Source organism: Cyprinus carpio, chromosome A23 (assembly GCF_018340385.1).
Source record: "Cyprinus carpio isolate SPL01 chromosome A23, ASM1834038v1, whole genome shotgun sequence".
NCBI lineage: Eukaryota > Metazoa > Chordata > Actinopteri > Cypriniformes > Cyprinidae > Cyprinus > Cyprinus carpio.
In genome coordinates this window covers 23,133,796-23,145,614 of record NC_056594.1, presented here as the reverse complement: position 1 = coordinate 23,145,614, position 11,819 = coordinate 23,133,796, and the positions used below count along the sequence as shown (strand labels likewise).

The following is an 11,819-nucleotide window of genomic DNA, read 5'->3' as shown; positions in this document are numbered from 1 at the left end:
AATCTCATTGTATTTTAGTGACTTCACTATTACTCTAAAATGTAGAAAACAGCAATAACAAAGAATGATTGGGTGTGTCTAAACTGCTATTGTACAGCTAGAATTGAACATATATTCCATGCATAAACTGGCTTATGTGTGCCTTTATGCCGGAATTTCACAATTACAGCTCTGCCTGTGAGTTTAATTATTCTTACATCAATTATACTATCAGAACACTTACACTAAGCTGTAAATTTGCATCATTGCAGTTTGCTTTTCAAATTAACCTGTGTGATTCATCTAAAATCCTTCCATGAGGCAGTGAAAAAGTGTAGGCACTTCAATTACTCATGGATGGGTTGAGAACGGAGAAGTGAATATATACCGGACTAAAGTGTAGAGAAGTGTCAGAGTGCAAGAAGCCGTGGTTCCAGCCAGACTTGCTTTGCTTTAGTAATTTGAGTTTAACTCAGTTGTTATTTTTTTACCAAACAGGGACAAAAATCTCTTCAGATTCAACATCACTCCAGAGCAAGAACCACAAACATGTAAGTAAACAACTGAAAAAGATTTTTTTTTTTTTTTTAAGAGAAACAGCACTATATGCAATTCATATATATATATAATGCTTGTTTGTTCTAGGAGAAAAAGGCAACAAAAGATCTTAGATCACTTAAATGACAACTAATATCACTCTCATTCCTTCTCTTTTGCATCTCAAAGCATGTCTCTCATAAAGTATGGCCTGAACAACAACTTCTGCAACATCGGCCGTTTCCCAGGCATTAAACTGAAGTCTGACAGTTTCTGGAGAGGGTCTGGCTGTGTGCCGATTTACAGTAACCCTTGCGTGAAACCTGTTGTCAATCCTTGTGTGAATCCCTGCGTGAAGCCTGTCATCAATCCTTGTGTGAAACCTGTAGTCAATCCTTGCGTGCTTCCTTTTGTGAATCCTTGTGTCAATCCATGCAACAACCCTTGCGCCATTCCTTGCAACTATGTGAAGCCGCGCTGTGATTATGACTGCAAGGAAGTTGTCTTCAAGCAATGTGCAGATGACTGCCAAGTCGTGCGCACCTGCGAAGGTAAGAGTTGCAGATCTTTGGCCTGAGCTGCATTTTGTGAAATTTGTCCATTAGAGCTCCTAATTGATTTCCTCTGCTTGTTTTTTCTCAGATTTGGTTCTGCAGGTTCGTTGTGTAGACCTGATGAAATCCTGGAAGTGTCAGAATCGTCAGGAGCATCACACCAGTTGTTTCCGCAGTGATCACCTCATTGTCCGTAGAGGACAGTGTTTCCAGATGTGGATTGAGCTTTCCCGGCCATTCAATCCGAAATGTGACCAACTTCACCTGGAGCTGAGACTTGGTTGGTTAAGTCCTTTCGATCAGTCTTGCGATGATATGATTTTATGACCATCACTGTTATTTCCAGCGTTATTTTAGTATCCTTAATATACTGTTTTGAATTAGTTTTGTATTTTCTTTTTTTATTTTAATTTTTAAATAATTCTGTTGTGTTTTTGCCATTTTAACTTTTTTATTCATTTTTATTTAATTTTTAGTTATTTTATTACTACAAAAATTAAATGAGAAATGCTGCCTTGGCAACTAACTGAAATAAACTGAAAGTTTTTTATATATTTTATTTGAGTTAATGTATAAATTATTAGTTAATGTTAATGTAATGTATAATTATAAGTAACAAAAGTTTTTTTTTGTTAGTTTGTTTTTTAATAGTTTTAGTTTATGATGATAACCTTGGTTATTTCTTGTTGTTTTTATTTCACAGGGAATGTTCCATCAATTTGCAATGGCACACTGGTGATTGTTCCATTAGTGGATGAATTCAAGAAATGTCGTTGGGAGGCCAAGATTGTCGAACGGGTACAAAACCGAATCAAACTGTGTGTGTACTCCCTTCCAACTGCTTGTATTGGACGATACAGCCTCACCGTTGTGACTTGCGGCCCAAAGGGCAGGGCCACTTCATCATGCAACCCGTCAAATGACATTTACATGCTGTTCAACCCCTGGTGTAAAGGTATGTATGAAGAGGGAGAGAATAAAATATTTCACTTGCATTTCAGACATTTTCAGACTTTTTGCATTTTAGACATCTCAACACAATGTTCCTTCTAAACTTCAGATTTCCTTGTAGAAGACTCAAAAATGTCTTGAAAAATTCTAAGACTTAAATCAGTTCCACATGTAAATGAATGTTTAGTATGGAATTGGAGCTGTGTGAAATATTACACGCAGAAACAAGATAGAATCAGTGTCATAGAATGGTACAGAGATTTCACAGAAGCAATACTAGAATTACAAAAATAACAATGGTTGCATAAATATACAAACCTATTACAAGCCAAATTCTTTTTGCGAAATAAGCTATATTTTTTATTTTTCTCTGTTTTTCACTAGCTTAAATATCTTTTTCAAGAATGATACTGAATACTTCTGCTCGGATTAATCAAGCATCTGCAAAATTGAAACTAAATTCAGAAGGAATACTGATTCTAATCAATAAATGATTGTAAAAATTTCAACACTCTATCTCTTTACTAGATGACTCTGTGTACATGGAGGATGAGGCCCAGAGAGTTGAGTACGTGTTGAATGACGTGGGAAAAATCTATTATGGAACTAAACATCAGATCGCTTCCAGAACTTGGAACTTTGGTCAAGTAAGAGCCAAACTTTTTATTAACGCATGTGAAAATTAGAAAATTTGCAGCAGAAAATGATCTAAAGAGCTGGAATACACACATTTTCTCTTATAAACCACAGAATTTGCACAATGCATGGCAAACATCTTAGTATATCATTTATCTTATTCTTAGTTTGATGAAGAAGTCTTGGCTGCGTGTTTCTATGTGTTGGAGAAGAGTGGTGGCCCATGCACTGGATGGGGAGACCCTGTTAACGTGGCCAGAGTGGCATCTGCCATAGTGAGTCTTGACTTTCCATTTATTGGCATGTCAAAAAGCCTAACAAACATTCATTAAGACTTGATGTTTGGCAAGAGAACAGCTAATCATTTTTGACTGTCTTACTTTCACAGATTAATGCCAATGATGACTGTGGTGTGCTGGTGGGTAACTGGTCACACTACTATGGAGATGGAATTGCTCCTACATCCTGGTGCAGCAGCAGTGCCATCCTGAAACAGTACTACAAATGTGGAGGAATACCAGTCAGATATGGACAGAGCTTGGCCTTTGCTGGAGTCACCAACACACGTAAGAGTTCCTACAGACTGGACGACGAAGAAAAGGTTTTGAGAAAGTGATTGTAGATGTAATTAACTTATATTTTTCTCTTTCTTGTAGTTTTGAGGTGCTTTGGCATTCCTGCTCGTCCAGTAACAAACTTCTGTTCTGCTCATGACACTGATGTGTCTATGACAGTGGACATTTATCTTGATGAGAACTATGATCTGATCGATCACATGAACCGTGATTCAGTCTGGTAAGATTCTGCATAAACCTCTTTCATTATGTACTGTAACATCAGCATAGTGTCATGGGCACTATGCACAAAAATATAACAGTTTCTAAAACTGCTTATTATGAATATTTAAAAATGAATACTTTTTTGCCACTCCTGTTTCAAAGATTTTCAAAAGATTATCACCAGTTTAGAGGAACTGCTTAGCAGTTTATTACTGCTTTGGTGAGCACCACCTGTTGGTGAGAAAATTTATATGCACTGACTGTACATTGAATATTTTTTACAGTTTTGATCTAAACTATGCAGTGTTCCTGAAAAAGCACAAAGTGGTGAATCTGCATTGCAACATTTTCTTGTATGCATTATTATAAAGACTTATATAGAATGAAATCCTATTTTTCATTTCATTAGATACTTTAGCAAATTTAAGACATCTTCCTGCTTACACCAATATGAATTATGTTGTTCACGCAAATGACCTAAATATTTGCAGGCAGGTGGAAGCTATCAAATGTACAGACATAGTTTATCTGTCTCCTCTACTTTAAATCTGTCCACAAAGATCATGCTTCTCTTCCATGTAGGAACTACCACGTTTGGAATGAGGCCTGGATGGCTCGACCTGATCTGCCATTTGGTTCTGGAGGTTGGCAGGTGGTTGATTCCACTCCTCAGGAAACCAGTCAGGGCATCTTCCGTTGCGGCCCCACCTCTGTTGCTGCAATCCGCAGCGGGCAGGTCTTTCTCAAATATGACACACCCTTCGTTTTTGCTGAGGTATGAAAATAGTTTATAATTTAAGCATTACGCATATACTGTGGTTTTGAGGCAGTTATTCCTGTAACTTTTTCTCAAATTCTCTCTGTCTCACATACACACCACCTTGTGGTAATATATTATGAATAATGAACTATTCTTGCTCTAGGTGAACAGTGATATAGTCTTCTGGCAGCGGACAGCTTGTGGAACATTCGCTGTGATCCATGTTGACAAGAATGCAGTAGGTCACTGCATCAGCACCAAGGCTGTTGGCTCAGACAAACGTGTAGATATCACACACCACTACAAACACCCAGAAGGTGAAAAGTCACACACATCACTTAAAGACTCTTTCACTCTGAATAGTTGTTTACCTCCACTTCCCACATCCATCAGGTTCAGAGGAGGAGCGCAAAGCTATGGAAACTGCCCTTGGTCATGGCTGCAGGAAATGCGTATACCCACTGCCCTGCGCTGAGGATGTAGTCTGTGATATCACCATGAAGGGTGATGGACCGTGCGTGGGCAAGGATGCCGTGCTCTGCATCGCTCTGAAGAACAAATGCAGCTCACCTCGTAGCGTCACCCTCCACAGCCAGGTGTCTGCCACATACTACACTGGAGTCCACAAGGCCTTGGTGAAGAAGGACCAGACATGCTTTGAGCTCAAGGCCAGTGAAAGTAAGAAAAAGATTAATCAGAGCTTTGCTAAAGTTGAGAAATAAACTAATCCATTCATGCAAAAATCCATTCAAAATGAGCTCTGTATGCTCCATATGCCTCTGTAGAAACCACAAGAGGTTCATTAAAAAAAATGGAAATAGAAATCAGTTAACAAAAAAATCTTGGGCGCCAGTTTGGTTTGACAAAACTTATTCAAACATTTATGAAATCTCATCATAAAAGATTTATCTTTAGCTTTTATACAAAGACCATAAATCTGCTTTTAGTAGAGACTAATATATATACATACATATACATACATATATATATATATATATATATATATATATATACACACACACACACACATAAAGAAATTCAAAAGGGGGTTTTCTTAGAAATGCCATTGAAAAATCATTTTAGGTTCCATAAACAACCCATCAAAAAACAATTAAAAAAACAATCCATTTTGTGTGCAGAACATTTTACTAATCTAAAAAAACCAATCAGTAATACAAAGATTCCATGGATATTAAAGGTTCTTCATGGAACCATCAATGCCAATAAAAAAACTATATACAAAATATATCAAAGACTCAGTATAGTCTAAATTCAAATAGCATAATACAAATTGTTCTGATATGGTAGTGATGAGGATGTTTACTACTGCATTCAAAAGTAGCTTGTATGTATTCAGTGTTTATCTGTTTTCCATTTTAGCCAAGGTTCTGGAGTGGGTCCTGCGATATGAGGATTATAAGAAGCACCTTGTGGATCATTCAACAATGATGCTCACCGTCGCTGGACGGGTCACTCAGACTAAGCAGATTGTGGCCAAACACTTCAACTTCAGAATGTGCACTCCAGATCTTGTTATTACTGTGAGTTTGAATAACTTGAAAGCTATACTTCCCCTGCTGGTGTTTATGAATGAAACTCACCCAGTTTAGTGAAATTGTTTAATCCTAGGCATAGAAACGAATTAAGAACCACTGATTATTAGCTGGGTATGGAAACTGGAGTCTTTTTTTTTTATAACTGTTCGTAACCTGAATGGTGTTAATGCAGATTGTGATTTTCTCTTTTAGCCTGGATGTGACTGTGTGGTGGGCAAAGAAGTGCCAATAAAAATCACATTCCAGAACCCACTGCCCTGCGTACTGAAGAACGCTATTTTCCGTATCGAGGGACTGGGAATGAAGCACTGCAGATCGATTAACTATGGGTAGGAAATTCATCTGATTAACTCACTGTTAAAAAAATAAGGGGAGATGTAACCGGCTGCTGTTCATTTTGATTGGTATATAGTTAAACGTCTTACTTTCTGTCTATTTCTCAGTGACATTGCAAGCCTGGCCACAGTGAACCTGACCGAGACATTTATTCCTAAGTGTCCTGGCCCTTACAAACTTCTGGCTTCGCTTGATTGTCCTCAGCTGACTCAGGTGCATGGATTCACCGATGTTGCTGTCAAAGAAAAGTGAACAATCTCTCAAATAAGTGGAGGAGCAGAAAGCTTTCAGCATGCTTTTCACATGGGTTGATTTGCAGAGTTAAAAAAAGAGAAAGTTGTAATCCTTAGTAAAGGGTGAACCAAAGGGTGCATTTAATATTGGGAACTTGCTTTTAGATGATGATTTATGCCAGACATTATTTTATGGGAGTAATATTTTGGAATTATAAATATTTTGGATAAAACTGTAGTTTCACATATTTTAAGAGAAACTGCTATTATTGAACCATTCTAATCATACACAACTTTAACTGCTTAATTTTGTTAGTCAACCTAACCAAATAACATGTGATTGTGTTCAATGATTTATTTACTCATTTTAACTGCACTGATAATCTGTCCTCCCTGTTGCATCAATAAAAGCTTTTCACTTGCAGTATATGTGTATTTGTGCTGTGTAACTATGAATCTGTGGATGAAATGATCATGACATAATACAACAACACTGTGGTTCTAATTAGGCTGTTGAGCATTACAGTACAGATAGATTCATGTTTATAAGGTGATACTTAGTGATTCTTTTTTCAACAAAGTTTAAACTTAATTTAGTAAGTCAATTCTCTGAACATGTAACAGGTTGTTAAAAACACATCCTGACATGAATAATGTACACATCTAAACCCTGAGAAATGTGCCATAACATGGAGATAAAACAGTAAAAATACATAAAAGATGTATATATACTTGCTAGGTTAGTGGCAATAAAATGTAAAAATATTCAAAGTTTCCCATACTACAACAAACAAACAAATAATCTGTCCACAATGTATTTTAACTATGTGCTAAATATATGTTTTAAACTGTGAAGCTCAGTAAAATATATTTTTGACTCAAATGTCATATACCAATATATTAAAAAATGTATTTCAGGAAAATACATTTCCATTCTTTCGAGACAGGGGTAGCTCCAGCCTTAAGCAATGGGCGTGCCGAAAGGTAGAGGCGTGCCAAAAGGTTTCTCATTGGTGAAAGGAGTTTTACTGTGTTGGCCAATCAGTGGTAAACATACATTTACGTAATTTCGTTTACACAAGAGAAGGTGGCGGTGGTATGACATGCCCTGCATCTTAATGTGCCTACTTTAGGCTTATTTATACTTCTGCATTGAAACTACGTTGTAGGTTGTGCATTGTACGTGTAGGCTACGGCGTAGCCTGACGTGCACCTCTCCAAAAATGTCACAGCGCGTCAAATCTACGCAGACCGTAAGCACTGTGATTGGTCTGCTAGTACTCCTCCCTCCATATGTATTTGAGTTTTGTGTGTGTGTTTTTTGCACTTTAATATATTTTAATGTTACACCTTCTTATTTAAAATAAAACAATGCAAAGAACAAGTGTCTTATCATTTATTATAAAACGTAGCATTACATCACTTTGTTGTCCACGACAAACAGTTGTTCTGCCATGGTACGTTACAAGTCCTTGTGGAGATTGAAAGAATGCCATCTTCTCCTGTTCCGTTGTTGTCTCTTTTTTTGTAGTTTTAAATAAATTATCTGTTCTTTGATATTTATTTGCCGCAGCCACGGCTATAATGCTTCTCCAACAAGCTGCTTCTTCTTTGACTTTTGTCGTGGTACTGCGGGTTACACCAGCAACAGGTATTAGTAACTCAAACCCCTTTTTTGTAAACCTCTCTACCTAACCGTCGATAGTGCGCATCTGCCACGTTTATAGTTTGTCTAATGCGTTATTCATGTTTTACTCGTGTCTGGATGGGAGCATATGTTGTTCTAGAACTTGGATATACCTTTCAGCATTGATGGTGCCTTTCCAGATGTGTAAGCTGCCCATGCCACACACACTCATGCAACCCCATACCATCAGAGATGCAGGCTTCTGAACTGAGCGCTGATAACAACTTGGGTTGTCCATGTCCTCTTTAGTCCGGATGACATGGCATCCCAGTTTTCCAAAAATAACTTAAAATTTTGATTCGTCTGACCACAGAACAGTTTTCCACTTTGCCACAGTCCATTTTAAATGAGCCTTGGCCCAGAGAAAACGCCTGCACTTCTGGATCATGTTAAGATATGGCTTCTTTTTTGACCTATAGAGTTTTAGACGGCAACGGCGAATGGCACGGTGGATTGTTATAACCGGCAATGTGTTCTGGAAGTATTCCTGAGCCCATGTTGTGATTTCCATTACAGTAGCATTCCTGTATGTGATGCAGTGCCGTCTAAGGGCCCGAAGATCACGGCATCCAGTATGGTTTTCCAGCCTTGATCCTTACGCACAGAGATTGTTCCAGATCTTCTGAATCTTTGGATGATATTATGCACTGTAGATGATGATAACTTCAAACTCTTTGCAATTTTTCTCTGAGAAACTCCTTTCTGATATTGCTCCACTATTTTTCGCCGCAGCATTGGGGGAATTGGTGATCCTCTGCCCATCTTGACTTCTGAGAGACACTGCCACTCTGAGAGGCTCTTTTTATACCCAATCATGTTGCCAATTGACCTAATAAGTTGCAAAATGGTCCTCCAGCTATTCCTTATATGTACATTTAACTTTTCTGGCCTCTTATTGCTACCTGTCCCAACTTTTTCTGGAATGTGTAGCTCTCGTGAAATCCAAAAATGAGCCAATATTTGGCATGACATTTCAAATGTCTCACTTTCAACATTTGATATGTTATCTATATTCTATTGTGATTAAAATATAAGTTTATGAGATTTGTAAATTATTCCATTCCTATTTTACTCACAATTTGTACAGTGTCCCAACTTTTTTGGAATCGGGTTTGTTAAAACATATGATTTATATCTGTGTTTTCTTAGCTTCTAATAGGCATAGTTAGCATGTGTCAAAGATATTGTGTCAAGCTAATATACCAAGTTTTATCACGCCTGTCAGTGTGGGGACAGTTGCAACATGCTGTTGCTTACCACAACACTGATGTAAAAGCTTGCCATAACATTACATAATTGTAATCTTATGGATTAATAAAGAACCCCTTTCAATAGTTAGATATTTCTCCTTTTTATTTAAGTAAAAGTGGACTTATTTCAAAAGTGGACTCAAGTCAGTTCCATAAAATGGTAGATTTGACTAATTTTAATTTTAAAAAAGTAAGACTGATTACCACTGTTAACTGCTAGCTGGTCAAACTAGTTCTTAAGACAGTCTTAAGATAGTGTCTATGTTTATGCAGTGGCCTCAGTTCAGTAACCTTTTACAGATGCTAACAGAAGTAGACTATTAATACATATTAGTGTCTAGATTCTGATTAAATTAATATTTTGTAGTTCAAATGTATTGTAATATTTAACCAAGAAATGGTTGTAACATGAAAATGTTTTATTCCCCCATTTACTATGCTTTGTTTTATACAGCCAATTTAACTTATTAAAGACCATGTCTATGCACAAATAAAATAAAGAAATTGCTAAATAATATTTAATAATGGTTTTAATTACATTTTAATGAATGTTGCAAAAGCCCCGTGGAATGTTGCAACCGTCCCCTATTGTGGGGTCGGTTGCAACATTTGACTTTGTCTATTCAAGTATAAATTATATGTGTCTAATCATATGTGCACGTTACAGCAGTGTGGGTGAGTAGCTGACTGATGTGGCTTTATTGTATTTTAATTCTGGTTTTCTAATGCAAACAGTCTCTGAGAAACTAAAGCAAATGCAAAAAGTGTTGCAACCGTCCCCTCTCCCCCCATTTTATGGAAGCTTACAATCATAATTAATTTCCTTTGCATTATATCTTGCAGCTTTAGTAATTAGTTTATTGTTGTAGACAGATACATGTTACAGTTAGACAAAACGATGTCCTCATATGTATCGAAGGTGAAGACTTCAGAGTTGGTAGTTTGTATCAGTGTCCTTTTTGTGCAATACAGTACAGAACACATCCTGTAAGTAAAATAATTATTACCAACTCTGTTATTACAATTGTACTAAGATCAATTCACAATCTATGAAGACAATTAGACGAAATCGAAAAACTAATTTAGAGTTTGTTTCTACCTTTCTGCTAGGTATCCAACTAATGCAGAGTACTGTATATTCAAGTTGCCACACACTGATTGTGAAGTACCCTTTCCTGAGAGATATGGAAGGAAATGACTATGTAAGTAGCATTGTTTTTAATTCATCGATTTATCTCTATCAACATAATCACACACAATATTGTAGTAACAACATCATGTAATCTTTACTTGCTGGAAAATGACAAACAGTGAAATTTGTGTTTTTAACACACCTGACACTTGTCCCTAAACCAGAAATTTAAAGCAGAACGTGCACCACTTGCATGTTTGTGTCAAAAGCCAGCTAGTGTAGCATGTATGCCCACTGCCATATGCATAATTTATTTTTTGCACTGTTAATCAATTTTATATTTTCACTTAGTGCAGGACAATATAGGGCAGATACTACAGACATTTAAATATTTTTTGTATATACTCCAATTTTTCACTGCCTAACTATCATCTTAATGTTTATGCAGTTCAATGTGTTTTTGTTTTATTTTTTTGTTTTATTTATTTTTTATTATTTTTTATTTTTATCTAAAGCACCTTATTGTTCAATAAGTGTTTAGATGTTTCACATATCTGTCTTAGCTGTCATTATCTATCATGGTCTAAGGCAAGCATTATCTGTTTCTGTTGTTCTGATGAAGGAAGCTTGTATTGCACACACAGTTGGATTTGGTTTTCACCTTGTTCGATGATCTTTTCCCCCCCAGCAGTCTTTCTTAAATTCTTCCACTAATGGAACAATCACATAAGTGCCGTCCCGGATGGATGGGATATGACCTGTTAAACAAGAGATTTCAGTGATGGTAGAAATGATGGTTCTGCTCCTCACATGTTCCTCCTCTACATCCTCTATTGTCATGGATCATTTAAAAACTAACCTACAGTAGTTTGAGCTCCAGGTGAAGCTTGTCACAACTGGGATTGAAAGGACGGCACAGATCAACCCACATGTTGAAACACTGTCCTCTGCGGACGATGAGATGATCATCAAGGAAACTGTGTGCGATGCCTCTTACAATTCTGTCTGGGGTCTGCATTTGAGAAGGTCGGTGTAGAGGGGTTTTTTTATGGGTTGTAGGGCTGCACGATAAATCGAACACAATTAACTGTTATTGTCATGCACATTTTGTCAGTAGAGCCGTTCTCTGATTAGCAGTAAATCTCCATCACCTGCTTTCAGGTAGAACAGCATTTACTACACAGAGCCATAGTTCTCTGATAAGCTATGCGAAATCGCGTTCATAATCGCAGACGATATAATCGTAGGATTATGAAATTGACGAAATAGCTCACGATAATGACAGCTGTACTACAGCTCTGTGTAGGAAATGCTACTCCATCTGAGAGCACGTGAAAATACCACATTTAATAACATTTTTTACTCCAAACTCACTTCATAACGTCAGTCGAGTAATTGTGTGCCTAACTTAATTTAGGCACACAATATT

At 37.0% G+C, this 11,819-nt stretch overlaps 1 protein-coding gene across 1 annotated transcript; it reads left to right on the top strand.

Moving 5' to 3' along the window:
• Window positions 1-242: 242 nt before the first annotated feature.
• Window positions 243-6,740, top strand: LOC109052275 (protein-glutamine gamma-glutamyltransferase K-like). Its single transcript, XM_042713670.1, has 14 exons — window positions 243-530; window positions 706-1,067; window positions 1,159-1,350; window positions 1,774-2,025; window positions 2,550-2,668; window positions 2,825-2,932; window positions 3,046-3,223; window positions 3,314-3,452; window positions 4,019-4,211; window positions 4,360-4,513; window positions 4,590-4,874; window positions 5,577-5,737; window positions 5,945-6,081; window positions 6,196-6,740. Exons 2-14 carry the CDS (start codon window positions 707-709, stop codon window positions 6,338-6,340), a joined length of 2,424 nt encoding a protein of 807 aa, XP_042569604.1. The 5' UTR covers window positions 243-530; window position 706; the 3' UTR covers window positions 6,341-6,740.
• Window positions 6,741-11,819: the final 5,079 nt, after the last annotated feature.

Excerpts from the sequence above, each read along its gene's own strand:
- LOC109052275 (XM_042713670.1), top strand. The coding sequence starts at position 707 with ATGTCTCTCATAAAGTATGGCCTGAACAACAACTTCTGCAACATCGGC. Across the intron at positions 2,026-2,549 it reads GTTCAACCCCTGGTGTAAAG|ATGACTCTGTGTACATGGAG; the intron begins GTATGTATGAAG and ends TCTCTTTACTAG. Across the intron at positions 3,453-4,018 it reads ATGAACCGTGATTCAGTCTG|GAACTACCACGTTTGGAATG; the intron begins GTAAGATTCTGC and ends TCTTCCATGTAG.